This window comes from Nicotiana tabacum, chromosome 24, assembly GCF_000715075.1.
Source record: "Nicotiana tabacum cultivar K326 chromosome 24, ASM71507v2, whole genome shotgun sequence".
Classification (NCBI taxonomy): domain Eukaryota; kingdom Viridiplantae; phylum Streptophyta; class Magnoliopsida; order Solanales; family Solanaceae; genus Nicotiana; species Nicotiana tabacum.
This window is the reverse complement of record NC_134103.1, coordinates 79151013-79178041: the sequence shown is the minus strand read 5'-3', so window position 1 is coordinate 79178041 and position 27029 is coordinate 79151013. Positions and strand designations below refer to the sequence as shown.

General features: G+C 38.0%; 3 protein-coding genes across 3 annotated transcripts; 2 read left to right on the top strand and 1 right to left on the bottom strand.

Annotated features, from left to right (window-relative positions):
• Positions 1-10692: 10692 nt before the first annotated feature.
• On the top strand, positions 10693-13043 carry LOC107784515 (peroxidase 22.3-like). The gene is made up of 3 exons (XM_016605657.2): positions 10693-10970; positions 11103-11297; positions 11812-13043. The coding sequence occupies exons 1-3, from the start codon at positions 10761-10763 to the stop codon at positions 12358-12360; spliced, it is 954 nt and encodes a 317-aa protein (XP_016461143.2). The 5' UTR covers positions 10693-10760; the 3' UTR covers positions 12361-13043.
• Positions 13044-13970: 927 nt separating this feature from the next.
• Positions 13971-15184, top strand: LOC107784512 (uncharacterized). Its single transcript, XM_016605655.1, has 2 exons — positions 13971-14119; positions 14233-15184. Exons 1-2 carry the CDS (start codon positions 13971-13973, stop codon positions 15182-15184), a joined length of 1101 nt encoding a protein of 366 aa, XP_016461141.1.
• A 1230-nt stretch (positions 15185-16414) lies between these two features.
• On the bottom strand, positions 16415-17311 carry LOC107784513 (non-specific lipid-transfer protein 2-like). Its single transcript, XM_016605656.2, has 2 exons — positions 16974-17311; positions 16415-16558 (listed from the first exon to the last, which is right to left on the bottom strand). The coding sequence occupies exons 1-2, from the start codon at positions 17309-17311 to the stop codon at positions 16549-16551; spliced, it is 348 nt and encodes a 115-aa protein (XP_016461142.1). The 3' UTR covers positions 16415-16548.
• Between the last annotated feature and the right edge of the window lie 9718 nt (positions 17312-27029).

Sequence of the window (27029 nt, the reverse complement as noted above, 5' to 3'; positions counted from 1 at the left end):
AAGCTACTCCTCTCCCCACCCGGAAGGAGTTTTGGTAATTTGCTTTGTTTTCCTTTCTATTATCTGGGTTATTCCAGCGTTGTAATCCAAATTTTTATTTCTCACTTGTTTTAATGTTCAAACTCTTCTATCATTTTATATTCAATGATAAAATGATTGAACTTATTAGTAAATTATTTTTACTAGTCCCAAATCATAAAAGTAACTCATAGTCTTTCCTTATATCACCGGGAGCCTTTACATTTATTTTTGAAAATTATTTTTTCCAAAATAGCATCCCGCATTTTAGCCCGCCTTATCACACCGCACGACTTCTAGTAGTTCCCTTACTAGCCACGCGTATCAAGCCCACCTTATTTTACCGCATGTGTTTCAACATCCAAATCTTATACCATAGTATGCATATTAATATCACAACGTATCACAACTCGTAACTCAAGTGCCCAATATCACCACTTGCCAGAAAAGCCAAACAATAACAGAATTTCAAAATAAGGAGCCCACGGCTCAACTACAATGTACACAAAGTCTCAACAATAGCAACCGAAGAGTAACTCAATAAAATGATATTTCACAACTTAAACTTTACCTCAATAGGAACCACGGCCTTTGCAACTTAACCAAATTCAACAACAAGATATTCCAAGAATAGCAATTTCAAGTAAAGAATTCAACAGTTAAATAATGAATACCGAATAAAGGAAGTAAGTACTTCAACTAAACATGTAGGACAATTTGCAAATAAGAGATAAAACAAGTAGACATGTGAAATTAGACTGAATATGAGGACTATAACATGTTAAAGTGACTCAATTAAAGCATGAAAGGAAACTACATAGCTAAAAATCGGAAATTTCACATTTAGCCCGTGTACGCACTCATCACCTTGTGTACACGGATTCACATATCACAATTATTATAATAATACCAAATCCTTAGGGGAATCCCCCCCCCCCCATAAGGTTAGACAAGTCACTTATCTCAAATCACGCTAAATCAATCAACTAGAAGGCCTTTCCCTCGATTTTTCAACTCTGAACGGTTCGAATCTAAAGAGAAAATAAGTCACAAGCTCTAAAGAAAAAATGCTAAGTGTATCTACACATTAGAGTCTAAAGAAAATAGATAAATCACCATCATAAAGGTAGAGGGGGACTCCGAGGTCTGCGGACGCTGGCAGATGCACCTTGAAGTCTCCACGTACGGCCTAGCTCACGGGTACCTGGTTAGGTAAGGAGGACCTGGATCTGCACAAACGATGTGTAGAAGTGTAGTATGATTACACCACAATAGTACCCAATAAGTTTCAAGACTAACCTCGGTAGAGTAGTGACGAGGTCAGGTCAGGACCCTACTGGAATAAAAAGGAAACAAGGCAGAAGATATAACAATATAATGAAATGACTGAGAATTTAAACAATGAGAAGTTATAGAAAGGTAACAAAATAGCAAATAAAGGTAAACAACATGGGGGATCCCGAGGTACTGCCTCGTAGTCCCAAAAACAAATACACAATAGGGGAAGCTCCCAAGATACCGACTCGTAGTCCCAAAAGTAAATATGCAACAGGGGCGTTCCCGAGGTACCGCCTCATAGTCCCAAAAGTAAATACACAATAGGGGAGCTCTCGAGGTACCGCCTCGCAGTCCCAAAAGTAAATATGCAACATGGGGAGCTCTCGAGGTACCACCCCGTAGTCACAAAAGTAAATACACACTCATAACCTATGGAACAACGAATGTACAATAAGGAATCCTACAGTTAAGGACTTAATACAAAATTAAGGAAGCAGGTAATTCAACTAAACATGTTGCACAAATTGCAAGTAAGATCTAAGACACGTAAAAATACGACATTAAGCTAAACATGATGACTATACATGCTAGAAAAACTAATCTACTCAGCAAGAATAAGATTTTCAACATTTAACCCGAGTACGCACTCGTCACCTCGCGTACACGACCTTCACGTATTGCAAATATCATAACAATATCAAAACCTAAGGGGAGGTTCCCCACACAAGATTAGACAAGTCACTTACCTCAAACCAAGCTCAATCAGTCAATAAGAATGCCTTTCCCTCAATTTTTTGACTCGGAACGGCCCAAATCTAGCCAAACTAATTTAAATAATAAATCTACGACTTTAGCAAAGAATCGAAAAATCGCCACAAAAAGTCGACCCGGACCCACATCTCGAAATCGAGAAAAAGTCACAAAATACAAACACCCATTTAATTTCGAGTTCACCCATTAAAAAATTACTCAAATCCGATACGAAATTCTTGATCAAAACCTCAAAATTCGGCCTAAGGATTTTTCCACCTTTTTCATAAATTTCTCAACCCAAATCCTTAATTAAATGAAGAACAAATGATATCTTAGTGGAAATTAATCAAATATAAGTCAAGAATCCTTACCCAAATGTTTCCTCTGAAAAACCCTCGAAATGTCGCCTCAATCGAGCTCTCAAGGTCCAAAAATGGAGAATGAAATCAAACCCTCGAACTTAGGCTTTTTCTGCCCAGTGAATTCGCATCTACGAACCCATAACCGCTTTTGTGGCTCCACACCTGCGGAATTCCCATCGCATGTGTGATTCTCACTTAGTCCAGACACGTCCTCTTCTACGGACCCAAATGCGCATATGCGCTTCCGCTCCTGCGGCCAAGGAGCGATTCTACGCATGCGCTCCTGCGGACCAAGTCCGCTTCTACGATCACCAGGGCCCCCCTGGCCTTTCCGCTTCTGCGCTCATCCTTAAGCATAAGAGACACCACTTCTGTGACCTCCTCGTTGCACCTACGACCACTGGGCACCTTCTCCAGCTCAGCATCTGTGCCCACCCGCTCGCTTCTGCGAGCTCGCACCTGTGGTCAAACTTGCACATGTGCGATTGCACCAGAACTGGTGCACTTCAGCCATTCTCTAAGCCTCAACTCGATCAGTTAACCATCTGAAACCATCCGGAGCCCCCCAGGGCCTCAACCAAACCTACCAACAAGTCCTAAAATACAATACAAACTTAGTCTATCCTTCAAATCACATCAAACAACGCTAAAATCACGAATCGCACCCCAATTCAAGCTTAATGAACTTAAGAACTCCTAACTTGTACATCTGACGCCGAAACCTATCAAAGCGAATCCGATTGACCTCAATTTTTGCACACAAATCATAATTGACATTACGAACCTACTCCAACTTTCGGAATCAGAATCCGACCCCGATATCAAAAAGTCCACTCCCGGTCAAACTTTCCTAAAATCATCCAATTTTTCAACTTTCGACAATTAATGCCGAAATGATATCCGGACCTCCAAATCAACATTTGGACATGCTCCCAGGATCAAAATCACCTTACTGAGTTATTGGAACCGTGAAAACTCCATTACGGAGTTGTCTTCACACCAATCAACCTACGGTCAATTTCTACGACTTAAACTTCCACTTTTAGGGACTATGTTCCCATTTCACTCCAAAACCAAAAACCAAACCTCCCGACGAGTGACAAAACCCAAAAATGAAATAGAGGGAGCAATAATTAGGGGTTGGGGGATAATGCTCTCAAAATGACCGGCATGGTCATTACATCCTCTCTCTCTCTCTTAAAACTAACGTCTGTCCTCAAACGAGTATAGATACATACCTGAAGTGGTGAAAAGATAAGGATAATGGATGCACATATCATGCTCGGTCTCACATGTCGCCTCCTCGACCGAATGAACCCTCCACTGAACCTTCACTTAAGCGATGTTCTTTGACCTCAACTTTCGAACCTGCCTGTCCAAGATGGCCACCGGCTCCTCAACAAAAGATAGATCCTTGTCCAACCCTGTCAAGAATCTCTAAAGGGCTAATATACCTAGGGCTCAACTTGACCTTCCTCCCGAACCTCATAACACTCTTCATGGTCGAAACCTAGAGCAAGACCCGCTCCCTAACCATGAATGCAACGTCCCGAACCTTATGATCCGCATAACTCTTCTGCCTGGATTGGGCTGTACGAAGTCGATCCTGAATCAATTTAACAGTTTCTAAGGCATCCTGAACCAAATTTGTACCCAATAGCCTAGCCTCGCTGACTCGCACCAACCCACTGGAGAGGCACCGCCTATCATACAAAGCCACATACGGTGCCATCTGAATGCTCGACGGATATCTGTTGTTGTAGGAAAACTCTGCAAGTGGCAAGAACTGATCCCAAGCACCCCCCCTAAGTCCATCACACACACACGAAGAATATCCTACAATATCTGAATAGTGCATTCGGACTGTCAGTCCATCTGAGGGTGAAATGTTGTACTCAACTCCACCCGAGTACCCAACTCATGATGTACGTCTCTCCAGAACCGCGATGTAAACTGCGCACCCCAATCAGAGATGATAGATACCGGCACGCCATGAAGCCTGACAATCTCATGAATGTAAACCTGAGCCAACTGCTCCAAAGAATAAGTAGTAACTACATAAATGAAATGAGCTGACTTGGTCAATCTATCCACAATTACCCAAACTGCATCAAACTTCCTCTAAGTCCGTGGGAGCCTAACAACGAAATCCAAAGTGATTTGCTCCCATTTCCACTTCGGAATCTCTAGCTTCTGAAACAATCCACCAGGTCGTTGATGCTCATACTTCACCTGCTGATAATTTAGGCACCCAGCTACATATTCCACTATGTCTTTCTTTATCCGCCTCCACCAATAGTGCTGCCTCAAGTCCTGATACATCTTTGCGGCACCTGGATGAATGGAGTACTGTGAACTGTGAGCCTCCTGTAGAATCAACTCACGCAAGCCATCTACATTAGGCACACATAGCCTGCCTTGCATCTGTAATAATCGTCATCTCTAATAGTGACTTCCTTGGCATCACCGTGCTGAATTGTGTCCTTAAGGACAAGCAAATGAGGGTCATCATACTAACGCTCTCTGATACAATCATAAAGAGAAGTATGATAAACCACACAAGCCACAACTTTGCTTGGCTCGGAAACATCCAATCTGACAAACTGGTTGGCCAAGACCTGAACATCCAAGGCTAAAGTCCTCTCTGCTACTAGTAGATATGATAAACTGCCCAAACTCTCCGCCTTGCGACTCACGGCATCGGCCACCATATTGGCCTTCCCGGGTTGATAGAGAATGGTGATGTCATAATCCTTAAGCAGCTCCAACCATCTCCGCAGCCACAAGTTAAGATCCTTCTATTTAAACAGATGTTGTAGACTCTGGTAATCGGTCTAGACCTTACAAAGGACACCATACAAATAGTACCGCCAGATCTTCAAGGCATGAACAATAGCTTCTAACTCGAGGTCGTGGACATGATAGTTCTTCTCATGCACCTTCAGCTGTCTAGACGCGTAGGCAATCACCCTACCGTCATGCATCAACACCGCGTCGAGACCAATGCACGACTCATCACAATACACCATATAGGACACCGAACCAGTAGGCAACACTAATATTGGGACTGTAGTCAAAGCCTTCTTGAGCTTTTGAAAGCTCTCCTCACACTCCTCGGTCCACGTGAACAGAGCACCCCTTCTGGGTCAATCTAGTTATAGGTACAGCAATAGACGAGAAATTCTTTACAAATCGACAGTAATACCCCGCCAAGCCAAGAAAACTCCGGATTTCTGTAGTTGAGAATGGTCTGGGCCAACTCTACACTGCTTCAATCTTCTTCGGATCCACCTTGATCCCCACACTCGATACTACATGACCCAAAAATTCCACCGACTCTAGTCAGAATTCACACTTCAAAATTTTTGCATACAACATCTTTTCTCTCAAGGTATGAAGCACAGTCCTCAGGTGTTGCTCATGATCCTCCCGACTCCGGGAGTACACCAGAATGTCTTCAATAAATACAATAATGAACGAGTCAAGATAGGGCTGAAATACATTGTTCATCAAGTGCATGAATGTTACTAGGGCGTTAGTCAGCCCAAAAGACATCACAAGGAACTCGTAGTGACCATACTGAGTCCTGAAGGCAGTCTTCAGGAAATCTAGCTCCTGAATCTTTAACTGATGATAGCTTGAACGCATGACGATCTTAGAGAACACTCTGGCACCCTGAAGCTGATCAAATAGGTCATCAATATGTGTCAATGGGTACTTGTTCTTCACTGTAACCTTGTTCAACTGGCGATAATCAATACACATTCGCATAGAATCATCCTTCTTCTTTACAAATAAGACAGGAGCACCCCAAGGTGACATACTAGACTGAATGAAGCCCTTATCAAGCAACTCTTGCAATTGTTCCTTTAACTCTTTCAACTCTATCGGGGCTATACGATAGGGTGGAATAGAAATGGGCTAAGTGTCTGGTAACAAATCAATGTCAAAATCGATATATCTGTCGGGCGACATGCCCGGAAGATCCGCCGAAAATACGTCTGAATAATCCCTCACTACCGGAACTAACTCGACGGTAGGAGTATCAACACTAACATCCCTCACATATGCCAGATACGCATCAAACCCCTTCTCAACCATTCACTAAGCCTCTAGAAATGAGACAACCCTGCTAGGAACATGATCTAAGGTACCCTTCTACTCTAGCCGCGGTAGAACTGGCATAGCCAATGTCACCGTCTTGGCATGACAATCAAGGATAGTGTGATAGGGCGATAACTAGTCCATGCCCAAAATAACATCGAAATCCACCATACCGAGAAATAATAAATCGGACCTGGTCTCAAAACCACTAAGAGCAATCAAACATGAACGATACATACGGTCAACAACAATAGAATCACTAACGGGTGTAGACACATAGACAGGAGAACTCAGAGAATCACGGAATACACCCAAATATGAGGCAAAATAAGATGACACATAGGAATAAGTGGAGCCTGGATCGAACAAGACTAATGCATCTCTATGACAAACTGGAACAATACTTGTGATGACAGAATCAAATGCAACGACCTCCGTCCTAGTAGGAAGGGCATAATATCTGGCCTGCCTTCCCCTCTAGGGCAACCTCTACATGTTTGACCTCCACCTCGAGCTTGTTGTGCAGGGGGGGTGGTAGCTGGTACTGTAACTGTAAGGCCCCGTAAAAACAAACTCCAATAACTCAAAGTTTGTGGTACCGATGTAGGCTAATGTGTAAGGCCCCTTGAATTTCTATTGCTAATTCGATTGATTTCGAGCTTAGGAATACAATTTAATTTAGACCCGAACTACATGAGAATTACTGGAGTGATACAGTTATTTGGATACTTGGGGATAATTACTTTATTAATCTTTGAGTGTTGTAATAATGGGGAACACTTGGATTTCTCTTGTTGGTGGTAAGGAGGTATTGTTGGATGGAGAAATACCATTACTAAAGGTAGTTGAATACTATGCACTCTAGGTGTTTGATAAAATGCCAAAATGACCAAAAACCTGGAAATATTTACTAATATTGGTCCAATTGAATTATGTTGATGTAGATTGAAGTTGTAAGAGTAGTTGGTGGTTTTAATATCGCTAAAGAGCTCCATCAAGGTATGTTGGCTAAACTTTCTCTCTAGGAATTGAATTCCATAATGTTTCCCATAAGTTTCAAATATGGTTATCTCAAGTTATTTATTCTATGTTCCGAGATGTTCCCAATAAATTCGATTGTCCCGAATAAGAAAAATGTCGAGAATTATGTATTCAAAACGTATTACGAATGTTCCTATCACATTATGTTATCCTTTGAAAATGTGTTCAAGAATGATATGTGTATTAAAATGTTATGTCTTTGAGACATGTTTCAAATGAAGGCTATGATGCCAAATTATGTGAGAGAATCTCAATATGCTTAAGACTCTTAATTTCTCATATGTGTACCTAAAGTTTTGATTGGAAATGTCTTATTGTTGATAATCTATAAAGATGGTTGGAAGTGAAATAAGTGAATTGAGAATATAAAGTGTGGCCAATGTGCCAAGAGTGAAAGTTATACTTGTGGCCAATGGTGCCAATGAAATAAGATGATGTGAGAAAGATTATGAAATGAGCTTTGATTCAACTGTTCCAAAATTGATATCGAAAATAGAATTGCCTAAAAGCTTATGAAATAAATTCATGCTCATACGTGGCTGTTTTAACAGACGCTATGATTTGTGAGTATTTTCAATGCGTTTTGCGTTCTTACATATTCATGAGTGGAAATTGTGTATTGCCCTTTGTGAAAAAAAATATGTCAAGAATAAATAGCGTGTTATTTATTGATGATTTTAACTTGCTCATCAATTGCCAATTATTTTACTCCATTTCCTTGAAAGAAATCTATTGTGCTTAAATTGTTCATTTCTAATGAACTTAAAGTTGTGATTTTCGGAATATTATATGTATGTTGATATTTATGATGATGATACATGAGAGAAAAAAAATAAAAGTGTGGAATATCAAATATGGCCACGCCTTGAATAACGAATCTTGTGAATGGCCAAAAGAGCTAAGGAAATATTGTTGTTGTTATTGGTTGAAAATACTAGTGGAGATTTACACAATGTGAAAGATGATGAGTAAATACATTTGCACCTATGTTATTTTTGTGAATTATTCCCCTTATTTGGGATGAGATTGATGTGATAAAATTAATCCCCTTAATTGGGATGGGATTGATTGGTATAAAAAAGTTTGGTGTCTCCAATAAGCCAGCCTAGCCTATCGGGTCGTGATCGGACACGATGCCGCACACATGGTTGTGACCGTGCTGGAAATTGTAATTGAAATTATGATTTTGGTTGATGTCTTCAAATAAGACAGCCTAGTCGATCGGGTCGTGATCGGACTCCGTGCTAAAATTACGGTGGTATAGGTATTGATATTAATTCTGGTTGATGTCTCTAAGGAGGTAGCAGTTTTCAAAAGTTTAGCCAAACACTAATTACTACTCAAAAATATTTTTCAAATTAATTAGCCAAATACAAATTGCTTCTCACCAAAAGCATTTTTTTGAAAAGTACTTTTAAGAAAAGCACTAGTTACGGCTAAAAGATATTTTCATTGATAAAAATAGTGGAAAAGAGAATAGTTACGGTATATACCCTCCCAACCCTAGATGAATCACTCCAAAGAGTAAAATTGATAAGGATTCAGTACATGACTATTAGACAAATCCGACCGGGGACTAGATGGTGGCATCCCGAAAAATTAATTAACATGCCAAGTGCATAAATATATGAACTAATACTAAATACTATTGAGGATTAAACTGTAATTAATACCTTGACAAAATATATAGAAAACGTATTATTCAAACGCAGTTGTTGATCTACTGACGCTTACGTATTTTCTTCTGCATATTTTGTTTAAAAGATTTTCGGTGAGTGTGGTATGGCAAGAGCCACATGATTAATGTTGAATTAACGTGCCCCATAAGTAATTAATAAATGAGCCAATATTAACAGTGACAAATAGCCCGCTCTATTCTTTAAAGAAACAATTAAGACCTTTAGCATCATTAACCAATGGCTACCCCTCATTACAAAATTTATTTGCATGTTGACGTTGATATTTAGTACAGATTCTCAGAGGCTATTTTTCTCCATATAGTTCACGTTGAGTTGTTGTTCTTAATTATTTCAATATTTGGTTCTTGCTAATTCTTTTTGTAGACAAGTTGACTTTATTTTTTCCCTTTCAAATTTGGAGTTGGTAGTTGCTTTTTATATTACTCCCTCCCTTCACTTTTACGTTGTCTGCTATATTAAAAATATATTTTTATTTTTACTAGTCAATTTTAACAAATCAAGAAAGAACTAATTTTTTTTCCTGTTTTACCCTTTTCATTAACTACTCATTTCTCAAATCATTTCTCAAGACTTCTTAAAAATGCTATCATTATTGTGGGTGTTATAGTAAAATATGTATTTCATTTATCACTTCTTAAGGAGCGTGTCAAATCCCTTGTGTACAAATAAAAGTGAACAGATGGAGTATTAATTTGCAAAACTCCTTAAGTACTCCTATCGAATTTTGAGACCATCTCATGTAGATGCTTAAAATGTAGAGAGAGAGCATACATTTATTTAGTTAGTTATGTCTTCACCATGCCCCTCACATGCAGCCCTATTTTTCATTCATGAGAAAAACGTAAAAACTCTTTTTCATCATAGATGGTGAATCTCGAATCCAGAACTATGTCTGCTGATGACACGCCAAAGTGTAAACCATCTCATTTGAAAGCTTAAATTGTTAGAGATAGCATATTTTTATTTATTTTATATATCAACAACTCTCTCATATAATAGCAGTCTATATAAACCATTCTCGTGAAGTAAATCTTTTGGCCATATATCCTCGAAGAAAATTGGCTACGGCCATGCAAAGAGAAAAATTCAATAAAAAGCTACCGGTATACAAAGTGGGAGTTAATTAATTACGACGTACAATTTATTTGCTAAGTCAAAATTGATATGGTTTTAATCTGGTCGTTTCCTAAGTAGTAGGTTTGATTTTAATTATCATAAAACGAGAGACTCCGACCCACTCAAATTTGCAATAATTTACAATTACCAAGTCTGAACATTTCGTGCATTAATTGATACCGCGGACCAGAAAATATTTAAAAACCGTCCTCTCAGAAATTGTCAAAGTCTGGCTCATTCTTGTGAGAGTTGCTAAACCTATAACCATTGTCGTGTTACAATAGTTCGACATTTTTCTTACCTATAAATGTAGCCACATTTTACTCTCATCATCACACAAAATCAGAAACATCACAAAGAAAGTGCAGAACTTCATAGACTATCAATAATGGTTTCACGTAGCTTCCTCTTCCTTCATGTGTTGATCATGTTTTGTTTAGCAGTCATGGCATTTTCAGAATTATCAGATGATTTCTACGAGGATGTTTGTCCTGAAGCTTTACCAACAATTAATCGGGTTGTTAAGGCTGCAATCCAGAAAGAGAGACGAATGGGCGCTTCTCTGCTACGTCTGCATTTTCATGATTGTTTCGTTAATGTGAGCTTACATTATTTTTCTTGCACTTCCTATTTTTTATTTGTGAAAGCATCTGAGTATTTGACCTAAAATATTGAAGTTAGGAATGAATTCATTGAGATGTCGTTACTAATGCATGTTTTGTTAATGAAGGGTTGTGATGCTTCGATTCTTCTTGATCAAACGGCTACTATTGATAGTGAAAAGACTGCTAGAGCTAATAACAATTCTGCTAGAGGATTTGAGGTGATTGATAAAATCAAATCCGAGGTTGATAAAGCTTGTGGACGTCCGGTTGTATCTTGTGCGGACATCTTGGCAGTTGCAGCTCGTGATTCTGTAGTTGCTGTGCGTATTACTCCCCTTCTATCCTAACATAAGCTACAAATATGGTTTTCACTTGTTAATATTTTTCCTAACCATAGTTAATGTTTAAATTAAAGTCCATCATACTCCAGATTAATTAGTAAACTAGTGAACTATTATTCAAAAACTGATCGACTTACAAGCCCAAGTTGAGATAGATTAAGTAGATATTTTTAGCTGAATACGAAATAAAGAATTAGTATCAAGCCTCATAGTGCGTTTGAGAGTCAACGCAAAATTTGTAGATATCCTCCACCTATATATTAACACATGAACCCGATAACTTTTTGAAAACCCTATATACGCGTATTATGAAATTCACTAAATATTTATAAATATTATACCGGCAAACTCAGTTACTAGTATATATTAACTTGAGGTCGATTTAGGAACTCATAAACTTCAAATAATGAATCTGGTTATACCTAATTGTGTATACTGCAAATGTTATGAACCTTCAGTATATAATTAAACTGAAACATTTTTACATGAACAGCTACATGGACCAACATGGGAAGTGAAATTGGGAAGAAGAGACTCCACTACAGCAAGTAGAACCATGGCCAACAACGACATCCCATCTCCATTCATGGACTTACCTGCACTTATCAACAACTTCAAGAATCAAGGCTTGGATGAGGAAGACCTCGTCGCGCTCTCGGGTGGCCACACATTAGGGTTTGCTCAGTGTTTCACCTTTAGAGACCGCATATACAGTGAGACTAACATTGATTCCACCTTTGCAAGCCAACGACAAGCCAATTGTCCACGTAGTGGAGGTGATTCTAACCTTGCTTCCCTTGATCCAACACCTGCTCTTTTCGACTCGAAATATTTTAGTAACTTGGTGTCCAAGAAAGGGATTTTACATTCTGATCAAGCATTGTTTAGTGGAGGCCAGACTGATGATCTTGTTAAGACATATAGTACCAACCTTGGGACTTTCTCTAAAGATTTCACTGAGTCTATGATTAAGATGGGAAATATCAAGCCATTGACTGGGAACCAAGGCCAAATTCGTGTCAACTGCAGGAAGGTGAACTAAATATTGCTAATGATGCTGATAAAATCAAGATTCATGCGTGTGTTAAGAATTTGGTTAATTATTTTCAATTGTAATTGTGATTTTTGTTCATTTAATTTGGAATCTTTTTTTTTTTTTAGCAAATATTGTCTTGAACGTTAAGTAGAAACCTTGATACCGTGTTGATGTCGAAACTTAAAGATGGTGTGCACTGGGGCACTTGTATGATGTAACAATAACTTTGTTCCCAAGGCACTGCGCAACATGGAGTTTGTATAGCTTAAGACGATAACACAATTATACCTCCATATGTGAGAGCATCATCCTAAGGTGGATCAAAGTACCACCACGAGTGTTTAGTAGTTTTAATTCTGAAAGAGGGCATTTGCATTCTATCCATCCTTATTGCTCCTCTAGCTTCACTAGGGAGGTCAGCTTCATGAAAGTACATGCATTCATCATCCAAAGTTGTTGCATATTTGGCCAAGGAATCTGCCACGTGATTTCCTTCCCTATAACAATGTTGTACTTTGATTCCATGTTGTGTGACTTTCTCCTGGGTTTTACCAATATCCCTTTGTAGTCTTCAGGGAATATTAGTTGTGTCAAGAATCATGTTAACTACTAGCATTGAATCAAGTTCTAGGATCAACCCCGCAAAACCTTATTAGCAACACCACAATGTTCCCTGAAGAGCAGCCTGTGCTTCTGAGAAGTTGTTAGCTGAGAATTGTATTAGAGTTGCAAATGCCATTACCAAATGACCATTTCTCTTCCTAACAACGCGGCCTGCTCCTGCTCTCCCTTGTACTGCCATATAACTTCCATATGGAACTTGTGTGTAATTTGGAACCTTTGTTGTTACCTAAAATAAGTGTGTAATTGTGAACGGAGAGGTGTGGTCATTTGTTTTTCAAATAAATGGATTATGTTGTTTTCAGTTGGCGAGTAAATCTCAATATGGTTGTCTAGTGCTTGAGCTACCTTTTTTGCTTTTGAGTCAATTGATTTTCCTCCGAGCTGTTTCACTACTAGATTATAAAATTAATTGCATCGCTCATCCCTAACGTACATACCAGAAAACAACTTTAACATAATTGTTTAGTTTTCTTAAAATTCCTTCGTATATTCGAACTAGGGGTAGTAAATGGATAGTCTGGACAGAACTTAAGCGGGTCAAAATGAGTCGAATTAATAGATAGCGGGTAAATGGCACAGTCAAAGTTTATTTGGGCTGAAATAAGCTGGATCAAGATATACTAAATAATGAATTATAACCAACCCGCTTTTGCTATTAAAAGGTGGCGGAATCTAAGAACCAATCACAACCTCTGGAGCTCTTTCATCATTAGCAAGTACTGCATTTACAACATCCAAAGGCTAAAACATAGAGAAGTGGGCAATCTCATGCCTCGAAATATCTTTTGGATGTTAAAGATCAAGATGACGAAAATATTCTTTGGAATATCAACAACGGTGATACTAATTTCTGGTGGGATAATTGGACAGGTAAGGGTGCACTTGCAAAAATATACCCCTGTCCAGCTAGGTTCCATAGGAAAAGAATATCAGATTACATAACTCAAGGAACTTGGAATATGATCAAGCTCTCAGAAGTCCTTCCAGTAACCATGGTGAATCATATTCTCACTGTTCCGATAGGGAAACATGAGCATGAGGATTATCCTATTTGGGCTAAATCTGAAGATGGAAAATTCTCCACCAAAATAGTTTATCAGAAGAAAGTAACCATAGCTCTCATGATATTTTGTTCCAAAAAGTTTGGCATAACAAAATCCCTTTTAAGATCTCCTTTCTAGCATGGAGGGTATTACATAAAAAATTGCCTATTGATGAATTAATGTACAAATTTGGGAACTATGTTGTTTTCAGATGCCATTGTTGTAATGCTCCAAAATGTGAAACTCTTCAACATGTTTTTATTGATAGTGATCTGGCTGTTAAGTTGTGGAATGATTTTGGTGGCCCTCTAGGTATCTTTCACCATAAAAGGCCTATTAGAGCGGTACTGCAAGGATGGTTTGGTACTATACCAGTTAACATGGTACATAAAATGATCTTAAATATTACTCCTTTGGCTATATGTTGGGAGGTATGGAAAGGAATTACTTCATGTAAATATGGAGACAAAAAGAAGATTGCGTATAGTAGAGTATACCATAACACCTTTTGGATCCTTAGAACAACTCTAAAATTGGCATTTCCCAGCTGTGATTGGGATCAGCCTTGGCATAAAATCTGTGAGTTAGTCGAAAGGCTCAGACATAATCCTAAAACCTTGATTGTTCTATGGGAGTTACCCCCTGAAGGTAAAGTTAAACTTAACACTAATGGGAGCGTCCTTCACTCTTCTGGTTTAGCAGGTATGGGAGGCATTGTCAGAGATTGCAGGGGGAATATGATAGTGGCCTTTGTAGTTCCTAAAAGATGCAGCAGTAACAATTTGGCTGAAGCTCATGCAGCCAAATATGGTTTGGAATGGTGTATTCAACATGGGTTTGGTGATATCGTTTTAGAGATTGACTCTCTAATAATTGCCAATATGCTTATCAAAGACACCGTGGAGAACTGTAAACGTAAAGCTATCATTCAACAAACTAAGCAGATGTTATGTCAAGCAAATGTAGAAGTTAGACACTGCTGGAGAGAAGCCAATCAAGTGGCAGATGGCCTAGCAAAACATGCAAATACTATACAGGAGGGCAGGATTCTTTTTGCATTTCAAGATCTTCCGAGAGATGCTAAAGGAGCATACCACTTAGATAAATGGCAACTACCTAGTATGAGAATAAGATATGATAAGGCAAATTTTTATGTTAGTTAAGTGTGCTTTACTTCCTTATTTGCAACTGTGTCAGTAAATTCATGTAATACTGCACAAAACTTATTTTGTTACTGAGGCAAGGCCACATCCTCCTCGTGTGTAATCTCCTATTAGCAATGAAAGCCCAGATATACTGGGAGCTTTATATAAAAAAAAAACCAACCTGCTTGGGTTAATGGAAAGATAAAACCTCCTTGGAATTTAAGACGCAACATAGAGGAAATTTAGAAAATCATGATAAACTTTGAGGCGTTCCACGTCACACATTGCTATAAAGAAGCTAATAGGGTCGCAGATGCACCGGCTAAAGAAGAATTAGAAAGAACCAGTACTAAATGCTATTTCTCTGCTCATGAACTCCCAAGTCAAGCTAAAGGTCTATGCTTTAATTTATGGATAAGGATTAATTAGCAAGCTTCAGAATAAGATCCTCCAAGACTACTTTCGTATATGATGCTAATGACTAACCATGCTTTTAATTTTTGTCCTAGGTATAGCATTAACATGCATTATGTAGAGAGCTTTTTTCCTGTTTATTGTATACTCTCTATCTTGTTTTATATTTCATAGCATCGATTTTTTGCAAGCTTATCGTAAAGAGTTGGGCATGTCCAACTCTTATCCATATTATGAGGAGGTTAAGTTTTATCTCCCACTCCTTCATGTCTTCAACTTTTGTTATTAATCTGTAGGGGTCGATGCCAAACCCCGTTATTACAAGACGACTTTAATTTTAAAAAAAAAAAAAAAAAATAATGTTGTTTTAGGAGACATTAGTAAACATTCTCAACGAATCTTATTAATTAATTAAATCAATAACACAAATCTAATGTTGTCATTCTCAAACTATTCATTTATAAAAAATTCTATTTTCAAACTGAATCATCATTCGTTAGCTCAAGAATCTCTTTCAGGTAATGGGTGTTCTCTAGTTTTATGGATTGATCTTTTCTTTACATTTGTTATATAGCATATTGTATCGTTTTTTACTCGTCATTAGATTCTGTTCTACTTTACATATAGTGATTTTCTGTGTAAGAATATCTCTAAAGAAAATGTCAGGTGGGCCATCTATTTCTTATCCATACGTAAGTGAAAAAGAAAAACAGAGAAAAGGAAATCTCGAAAGAGAGACAGAACAAAATAAGATACTAGTAGAATATGTAATTATATATCAAGATTGAATGGAATCGTAATACAACCATTCAACCATAATACAACCAACCGCCAAAGTTTTATTACAAGACTCGAAAATAGAAAGAAAGAGACAACAGACACGACCCATAATTAAGCACATGATCAAAATCGATCCATGCATCTTATTCTTCTCCACATGATTGCGCTACCACCATCAACCAAGAAACTTACTGGACCCTGCATCGCCACATTAGATTAAATCAACATTAGCCAAGAAATTTACTGGCTATAAATGTACAATAATCTTCTCTTTTATCAGCATTATTCAATGTATCAGGAAAACTATATAGCAAGCATTGAGATATGAACTTTATCCGAGGGTCAAACTAGTTAATTTTCAGAGTGAATTTGAACATAGAACTTTTAATTTTCTTAAAAAAAAATTTACATATTTAGAAACTCAATGGGAACCAGGAGGTCACGGGTTCGAGTCATGGAAACAGTTGCGTACAGTAAACCCATGTAGTCCAGCTCTTCCCCGGACCAAAATTCAAAATATTTAAAAAACATATTACTTATTTTGTCATATATATATCTGCAACCCAAAATTTATTATATTATGGTAGAATTAGGGTGAATTATAATAACATACTTGGAACAGTCAGTGGAGAGGCTCAACTTGAAGGGAGTGTTGAAGCCACAAGCACCACCAAGACCAGCAGCTTTGCCAAAATCAACACCTTTGAGAATAGTAGCAGCTGTTTTTATACAACTGCATGCAATCCTACGGTCCTCTTGGGTCTTCGCTGCACTCACTAAACCTTTAATGACGTTACAGCAGTTTCCGAGAGGGCCACGATTTTGCAGATAAGGCAGGCAATTAAGCATGGCAGCCTGAACCGAACCGCAGGTAAATGCCGCCTCTCCATAGGGTGCAGTCATCACCATGCACAAAACCACCAAGCATGCAATCTTGCCAACCATTTCCATTCTTAACATAGAGGAAGTAATAAATAGGGGATGGGGGCTAAAATAATTAAAACGGTCAGGGTCGTTACAGTTGGTACTCATGCTCCACAAGGGTTGAATGATACACTTGGTTGAATACTGAGTTATTTACCCCAAAAAGCATATATCAATTATCACTTAATACTTTATTTTCTCCTTTCATTAATTTAGTGGTGCATGCACATTCTAAAAATCCTAAATCCGCCTCTGATCTACATCACACTTTTAGGGTGCGGCCAACAACATTTGACTAGGAGCTAAGTGGTCGGTATTACTTGAGGAACTAATATATTAAGACCTTCACCATCATCTTAACCAATCGTTAACCTCCTTAAATTTTTTTTTTTTTGCATGTTTTTAGCGTTGACATTTTAGTATAAATACTCAGAGGCAAGGCCGGCTATAACAGTACGATGGGTAAGGCATGTGCCTTAGGCCCCCAATTTTGAGGGGCCCCATTTTTCAGAAATAATATATATTTTATAAGTATTTAAAAAAATAATATGTAGTCATTTTGAAGTAGACAAGCAACAACTAGATATTTTGGACTCAAAGTCTTCATTTTTCAAACTTTCTGAATTAGCAATCGGGTAATATCTTTCTAGTATTGTTTATATTTGGTATTTGATATTTTATTAATTTTACTCCACACATATCATTTAAGTTTTTTTAAAAAAATTAAATACTTAGGCCTCACATTTGACTTTGGCCTTAGACCTCAAATGCCCTTGAACCGCCCCTGCTCAGAGGATACGTGTTTTCTCTCTATATATAGTCCACGTTTATTTGTTCTTTTTCTGTATTTATTTTTACCAATTATTAGTCATTTTTTTGGGTTGTCAATTTGAAGTTGTTAGTTACATTAATATTATCCATGATTACCCCCTCCCTCATAGAATATCATACGAATGAAACCACTCTTGTAAAGTAAACCTTTTTGTAATATCGTTGGAAAAAAAGGTTATATTATTTTACGATTTTTAATTCTTTATCGGCTCTATCTTAATCATTAGTTCCATAATTACAGTATCAACAAGTAATAAAGCTCTTAAAATAAAAGTCAGGAGAGGGGTAATTTTTGTTTTTTCTTCTAAAATAATCCCGATAACTACCTATGTTGATAACAAAGTCCCAACTAATACACACACACTCAAGACGAAAACTAAATAGTATCCCCGTTATCCCCACTTTATGTGACATCATTACAATACAAGGATCAAAATATCTAATTTCGGTGCAAATTCAGACATAGATTTTCAAGTTTTTGAAATAAAATTCATATATTTAAAAGCTATATAAAAACTACTATAGTCGCAATATCTAACAATTCAAAATATTTAAAAGACATGAAAAAATTACGATCAACGAAAACTCATTTGACTCTCCAAATAATAAATAGTGCTACAAAGAGGAGGTAGCAATATTTTGTGAATTACCAAAATTTCGAGCATGGATTGATTCTGAGGAAGACTGAATTGTTAGAGATAGTCAATGTCCTATGCTTATTATAGTGAGAGTTGCTAAACCCGGGGCGGACCTAGAGGATTGACTACAGGTTCTCGGGAACTCAGTAATTTTTGCATAGACCCTGTATTTATATTAAGAAATTTACTAAATATTTGTAAATATCTAACCGGCAAAGGGCCAAATATACCCCTCTACTTTCGAAAATGATTTAAGAATACCCATCGTTATACTATTGGGTTATCTATACCCCTGCAGTCATATTTTGGGTTCAAATATACCCCTCATTTAAACGGAGGGACACGTGTCATCGTCCTGTTGGTCAATTCTAAATATCTCCTAATTAATTAAAAAGACTCATTACCCATACCCGAAAAATAATATTTTTTTGTAAAAACAGGAAAAAACTAAAAACATTTTTTTACTAAAAGTGAAAAAACGAAAATATTTTTTTTTTTCAGTTTTTACAAAAAAACTGCTTTAAAAAAACTGAAAAATATTTTCTAAAATAATATTTTTGTAAAAACTGAAAAACAAAACTGAAAAGTAATTTTCTAATGCAATTAAAAACTGAAAAAAAACTGAAATATTTTTAACTAAAAATGAAAAAAAAAGAAAATATTTGTTTTTTCAATTTTTACAAAAACATTGCTTTAAAATTTTTTTTTTTAGTTTTTGTTTTCAGTTTTTACAAAAATATTTTTCAGCTTTTATTAAAGCAATTTTTTTTGTAAAAACTGGAAAAAAAAAATATTTTCATTTTTTTCAGTTTTTAGTAAAAAACAATTTTAGTTTTTTCCAGGTTTTACAAAAATAATTGCTTAAGAAAATTGATTTTCAGCTTTTTCTTTCTAGTTTTTACAAAAACATTGTTTTAGAAAATATTTTTCAGTTTTTTATAAAGCAATTTTTTTTAAAACATTATTTTCGTTTTTTTCAGTTTTTAGTAAAAAAATATTTTTAATTTTTTTCAGTTTTTACAAAAAAAAAAAAAAAAATTCGGATATGGGTAATGTGTCTTTTTAATTAATTAGGGGATATTTAGAATTGACCAACATGACGATGACATGTGTCCCTCCGTTTAAATGAGGGGTATATTTGAACCCAAACTATGATTGTAGGGGTATAGATAACCCAATAGTATAACGAGGGGTATTTTTAGACCATTTTCAAAAGTAGAGGGGTATATTTGGCCCTTTGCCGATATCTAACTGTGAACCCAAATATTATTGCATATTAATTTAAAATTACGATAGGAATCCATAAGCCTCAAATCTTGGATCCACCTGTTGCTAAACCTAGAACAATTGTCGTATTGCCATAGTCAACATTTCTCCTACCTATAAATACAGTCACATTTTACTCTCTTTGTCACATAGAAGTGTACTAGTAACTTCATAAACTATAGCAATAGAAATGGCTACGAATAGCTTCCTTTTTCTTCATGTTTTAGTCATGTTTTCTCTAACAAGCATGGCATTTTCGAATTTTCTTTCACCTTATTTCTACGATTTTGCACTACAAGAATATTGACTTTTAGCGACCAAATTCTAATGAAGGGAATTGAATCCGGTCATTATAAGTGTATTTATGACGACCAATATTTTTTCCGATCGTCAAAATCAATTTTTAGTGTAATATGAACGAAAGGATAATTTTTGGTCTTTAAAAATCATAAAATTCGGACGTTAAATATGAAATATTGGCCGCTAATTTTTTCCCTCTTTTTTTGCAACACACATTCAACCCACGCACGCCCTCAACTCTCTTCCCCCACCCCCACCCCTACCCCCACCCCCAAAAAAGGGTATATCTTTATATTGTTACTTAAAGAGCAGAGACCTAGTATCTCAGAAATTGAACTCTTGAAAGAATCACGATTTGGGTTCTTCTCTGCAACCTAGGGTTTCAATCTCCTTCTCGTCAAGGTAAGCTCTAAACTTGCAGTCAATTATTTTGTCCAAATTTGCGTATAAGTTGTTGAAGGAATGACTGAAAATTATCTTATTTTTTCATACGGAGTATAACATGCTGTCCAAATTTGGATTGAAGTTGTTGAAAGAATCTCTTAAAATTATGTTTGTGTTTATACCAAGTATAGTGTGCTGCCAAATTTGTATTTTAGTTGTTGAAGGAATGTCTAAATCAGCCCGTTAGAGCCTTATTCATGAGAGGATTTACAGGAAATCATTGGAAATTTCTTTAATCCTTGTTCCATAAATTCATTAGAGCTGATTCTAAAGCATCTCTACGGAGTTATTGAAGGGTGCTTTATAAGAATTAATTATTTTTGTGGTTTGAAATTGGGCATTTTTTTATGTTATCGTCTCTCTCTATGTTTTTCAAATACTGGGTTGCATCTTATAATTGCATATGCTCCAAACTTATAATTACATGTAGGTTTTATGACATTGCTGATGAATTCGCAGAAGTTGGTTCTTTATTTTCATTGAATATTGCCTCGTTATAGGTCAATTATGTGTCTTCGTCTTGTAGAGCAGATTATTTTTTGGAATTGGGTTTGATTGCATATTATTATTGGAACAAAAGGTTTCTCACTATCTGTTCGTGATTGTATTGTAAACTTTTCGTGTGAAATAAGAATTCGCTAACTTTATCCTTAATTAAACTTTCTGAGTACATTGGGAAGAAATACGTGATTCTCTTTTTCTACCCACTAGACTTCACATTTGTTTGCCTGACAGGTTAGCTTGTATCCTAAAATCACCCAACTGCTACTTTCACTTTCTTATAATGAAGTTGAACTGATTACGGTTGTTTCTTAATGTATTTTTTCGCTATTATCAATTCATGCTACTGTAGAGATCACTGCTTTCAGTTATCGTTATGAAGAATTTCAGAAGGTGAACACGCCTGCAATAAGATCATTTATATTAGCTCCACCTTACCAAAGCAATCAAATCATGATTTGGGGCGGTATTCCAATTCTTTGCTGAGATCATGATTTCATTATTTAAATTAGTTTCCTATAGTTATATTTATAGTATGTAATTATTTTGGCTCGATTCGAGTCGTTCGGAGTCGGAAAATCGAGAGAAAGGTCTTCTAGTTGATTGATTTAGCGTGGTTTGAGGTAAGTGACTTGTCTAACCTTGTGTAGGAGAAATTCCCCTTTGGATTTGGTACTGTTGTGATAATTTTTGATATGTGAAGGCCGTGTACTCAACATGGCGAGTGCGTACACGGGCTAAATATTGAGATTCCACTTTTAGCTACGTAGTTTCATTTTTTCATGCCTTAATTGAATCACTTTAGCATGTTATAGTCACCATGTTTAGCCTAATTTCACATGTCTACTTGTCTTATCTCCTATTTGCAACTTGTACTACATGTTTAGTTGAATTACTTACTTTTTTAATTCCGTATTCATTATTTAAATGTGGAAATTCCTTACTTGAAATTTGCTATCCTTGAAATATCTTGGTGTTGAGTTGCAAGGGTCGTGGTTTCTATTGAGGCAAGGTGTAAGTTGTGAAGTGTCATTTTATTTTGTTGTTACGTTTTGGCTTCCGTGTTATTGTTGAGGTGATTGTTTGGTTGTGTGCATGAGGTTTCTACCCTGTTGTTGTTATTGTTTGTACGAGATTTCTATCGTGCGGTTGTTACTATTTGCACAAGGTTTCTGTCGTGCCGCTGTGATTATTGATACGCATGCAGTGGTATAAGGTCTAGGTGTTAAAACGCATGCGGTGAGATAAGGTGGGCTTGATACGCGTGGCTAGTAGGGGAACGACTAGAAGCCATGCGGTGTGATATGGTGGGCTAAAACGCGGGGTGCTATTTCGGATAAATGATTTTCAAAACTAAATGTAAAGGCTCTCGCGGTGATATAAGGAAAGACTGTGATTTATTTTTATGATTTGGGACTACGAGTCGGTACCTTGGGAATGCCCCTGTTAATTTTCTCTATTTGCTATATTGTTTGGGTGTTTTTTCCTTAACATGTAAAATCCTTGTTTTCCTTTCGTGATTTTATTAGCTTCCTTGATTTCCGTGATCTTACTTTCTATAATTTCTTTATTGTTTCCCTTTTTTGTTATTTCAGTATATCATTATATTTTCTGTCTTCTTATTATCTCTAGTAGGGCGTCGACCTGACCTCGTCACTACTCTACCGAGGTTAGGCTTGACACTTACTGAGTACCGTTGTGGTATACTCATACTACGCTTCTGCACATGTTTTGTACAGATTCAGGGACATCTTATCAGCCTCGGTATTAGCGCGTTGAGTTGCTTTCTTTGGAGACTTCAAAGTACACCTTCCCGCGTTCGCAGGCCTCGGAGTCCCCTTCTACCCTATTCATTTCTTATTTCTTTACATCTTTAAGGACAGTGATGTATAAGAGTATTCAGTACTATATCTAGAGCTTATTACTTATATTTTCACCGGGTTTTGGGAGATGTACATGTTGAGTTGCAGATTTTATTTCATATAGTTATTGATATTTTTGAGATTTAAATCATCATTTCAGTTATTTCGTATGTTTGTTTGGCTTACTTAGTCTTATAGATTAGGTGCTGTCATGACATCCTACGGAGGGAAATTGGGATCGTAACATCAAGCCTAATGAACTTATGAACTTCCGAATTTCAAAACTAATACCGATTCATATCAAAACAACTCTGATTGACTTCAAATTTGGCACAGTCTACATCACACCTTTAGGGTGCGGCCAACAACACTTGACTAGGAGCTAAGTGGTCGGTATTGCTCATATCTAGACAAATACTAATTCGGTACCGGATAATTTAGTCAATTTGTCCTTTAGTCAAGAGTGTCATTTTGAATTACATGCATGCACTTATAATTTCTAACAATTTTTCGTTTGTTACAGTAGATGTTGTTGGGGTTTGCCTTCGCTTGATTTCTAGCTAATTTTTGTCGCTTTCTTTCTTTTGAGAAAGGAATTTTTTTTTAGAACTGTGGCAAGTAATCACTCTATTACTTGAGGAACTAATTATTAAGACCTTCACCATCATCTTAACCAATAGCTAACCCTCTTTAAAATTATTTTATTTGCATGTTCTTAGCGTTGATATTTAAGAATAAATAAATAATCAGAGGATACGTGTTTTCTCTATATATAGTCCACGTTTAGTTGTTCTTTTTTGTATATATTTTTACCAATTATCAGTCATTTTTTTGGGTTGTCAATTTGAAGTTGTTAGTTACAATATTATCCATGATTACCCCCTCCCTCATACAATATCATAGAATATTCTCGCGGATCGATTTGGTCACGGGCTCGATAAAAGTATTGAGCCGACTCCTCGATCAGCCTTCGGACTCGAGGCTCGTTTGTACTGTCTTCGGAACTCATCCTAAAATTTCACTCTGGTTGCTTTCCATTCAAACTCGATCGAACGTAGGAAGGCCGGAATCTATTTCGACCGTATACAGATAGTCCCCTCGTTTCTCAGGAAGGATGTGGTGAGAATCGATATGATTTTTGACGGTTCGATCGGGTTATAAACTGACGTTTTCACAGGGCTCGATCATGACGTATGTGATAGCTGTCCCATCGATTTAGTATTTCAAGGTATTTAATGCATGTCAGACGGTGGTCGGCTACCTCTAATATTGAACCGCCACGATGCAAGCCTATAAATAGCCCCTCCATCTAACATTTACCACTTTTACGTCTTCACTCTTCCAAATTTTCTTACCTTTTCTCTCTATTTCTCCGCTTGCAGAGCTATCTACACCAGCGTTTAGTGTCATCAACTTTTCATCTTCCTTTGCCTTTCTTTCTCTCATATCAATGGCCAAAACTTCAAAAACTGTACCTTAGAAGGAGAAAGCTTCTTCTTCACGGCCGTCCGGCGACAAGGCACCGGTGGAGCCGCCTACCTATGAGTATGTTCCCGGCCCGTGTACTCTGAAGATCAATTTTAAGGTTGAGAATCCTTCATCTGTTCCGGGTCGATGCGAGCATGTGTCCATGTACATGTGCTCGATAACGTAGGGTCATCTCGAGGCTGTGAGGAAAGACTGCAACTAGGGTTTCGAGGTTTTGTTGCAAATTCCCTCCCCCGAAGAGAGCGTCATCACCCATGTGGAGGGGTTTTTAAGTGTTTACACTTACCCCTTCACGTTGGGTGCCGTCAACTCGATGATCATTGATTTTTGCAAAAGATATCAGGTCACCCTTGGTCAAATTCATCCCTCTCTATGGCGTATAATAACCTTACTTCGCTTCTTCTCCAACAAGGCCGGGGAGCTGGATTTTTGGATTTTTCCCTGAAGCACCTCATACGATTGTATCGGGCTCAAATCTTTCGAGGACTAATCAGGCTTCATCGTCGGGCATCGAAGGCTTTGATGTCGAGCATTGACGAAGACAAGGATCAGGGTCGGATGTGCCGTTATATCTGGGTGAGGACCCGTGACCTCATTCCGGAAGAGAAGATGTCATTCCCCGAGGAATGGAATTTTGACCGTAAGTGGTTTTCATAAGATATTGCTTTTCGTATCTTTTTTGATTTTATCTGATGTCTTTCTCTGATATACAGCTACCCCTTGGATGCCACAAGCGGTACCCGACCTTGAAGATTGGGTTCGGAAGTTAGCCTCGATTTTCTCTTATGCCGAACACGTTTGGCGTGATTTGGCAAAAGGTAGATGGGAGGCCAAGAATCATGGTAAAGGTTACTTCTCGTGTTCTTCAAAATGTTTTTTATGCTCCATTCGTTACCGATTTCCTTTCATGCAGGTGTAACCAAAGATGCCGTGTTAAGGCCTTCGAGTGGTGAAGAAGGAACCAAGTCCCCGATCCCGGTACCGAGGAAAGATAAGAAGCGAAAGCTGTCTCTCGGTCAGAGGACCCCAAGCCCAAAACTCGAAGGGTGAGGAGGAAGGCAATCTCTCTTTCGATGGACTCGGTCCAATGACTGAGTGAAAAAGAAGAAGACGAAAAAGATGATGCCTCGGCTTTGGTGATCCGATCTGCGAAAGCTATCGAGGTTGCCAGAGCTTCTGAGCCGATGGCGGGTATATCAGTCGGGGTCGGTTTCGGTACCCCGAGTCTCGATCAGAGTGTCCCGAGCGATTTGCTTGGGACTATGACAGTGGGTCATTTGCCTTCTCTTCCAACCTTTGTTGAGGAGGCGTTAAAGGAAGCTTGAGAATTGAAGACCCCCGATATGGGCGGAGGCTCTAGTGTAGGGGACCCGTTTCGGGATTGCTTTACTGGAGTCGATGATGCCTCCGACATTGGTGACGCTTCTCTTCTCCTAGAAGAGGCCTAACGTTTCATTTCTCGGGTAATGATTTTACTGTACTTGGTTTCTTCGTTCTTTTCCAAACTTGACTTGTGTTCTTTCCCTACTGTGCAGGCCATTAGTAGGTTTCGAGTCGACCTCAGCCAGTGTGAGGTAGAGCTTCAGAAGGTCTCGGGGGAGAGAGATGCCCTGCGACTTCTTTGCAACCAAAAGGACGAGGCTATAAAGGACCTCCAACAAGATTTGGCTAAGGCTCGTGAAGAAGAAGCCGAACTAGATAAGCAGGTGAGCCTCGTTCTGTTAGAGTATGGGTTTGACTCAACTGTGTAAGTTAACCCTTCGTTATCTCAGCTGCAACAAAAGGTTGAAAAGATCGGGTTACTTCGGGAAGAAGTCGATCAAATCAAGGCTGAATGTAATCGGTGGAAGGAGACTATCGACCGCCTGGCTGCGGAAAAAGAAACCATCTTGGCCAAATTATTATCGGCCGATGTTCAGCTTCGAAGTGTCAAGAAAAAGGGTTCGGCTCAGGCTAAGAGGATTGAGGAGCTTGAAACACGGCTTGCTAAGGCCAAGGCGGAGGTTGAGTCGTCGAAAGTCATGGCAGACAAGTCCATTGTCGCGTATCGGGCTGATGTCGAGGCTGCTCAGATGGAGGCACGAGAGGCGGCAGATACTGCCGACACTCGAGCACATTGGGCTGCCGAACTTGCTAAGTGTCGGTCTTGGAGGGAGACCCTCAAGGAGATACACGCTCGAGGTTTCGACCTTGCTGAAGAGATAAAAAAGGCTAAAGAGCTCGAAGCTGAAGCTGAAGCCTTGGCTTCTGATGGTGATGATGATGATGATGATGGTAGCAAGAGCAGATCCGAGAACGGGGGGGAGCCCGATAGAGAAGAAACCACTCCTGAGGAAGATCATGATGCTTAGTCCTTAGGTTTTCGTTTGTAATCAATCATGTACACAATTTTGTATATAGACAACTGTGCCGACT

Excerpts from the sequence above, each read along its gene's own strand:
- LOC107784512 (XM_016605655.1), top strand. The coding sequence starts at position 13,971 with ATGGTGAATCATATTCTCACTGTTCCGATAGGGAAACATGAGCATGAG. Across the intron at positions 14,120-14,232 it reads ATGATATTTTGTTCCAAAAA|ATGCCATTGTTGTAATGCTC; the intron begins GTTTGGCATAAC and ends TGTTGTTTTCAG.
- LOC107784515 (XM_016605657.2), top strand. The coding sequence starts at position 10,761 with ATGGTTTCACGTAGCTTCCTCTTCCTTCATGTGTTGATCATGTTTTGT. Across the intron at positions 10,971-11,102 it reads TTCATGATTGTTTCGTTAAT|GGTTGTGATGCTTCGATTCT; the intron begins GTGAGCTTACAT and ends TTGTTAATGAAG. Across the intron at positions 11,298-11,811 it reads CTCGTGATTCTGTAGTTGCT|CTACATGGACCAACATGGGA; the intron begins GTGCGTATTACT and ends TTACATGAACAG.
- LOC107784513 (XM_016605656.2), bottom strand. The coding sequence starts at position 17,311 with ATGGAAATGGTTGGCAAGATTGCATGCTTGGTGGTTTTGTGCATGGTG.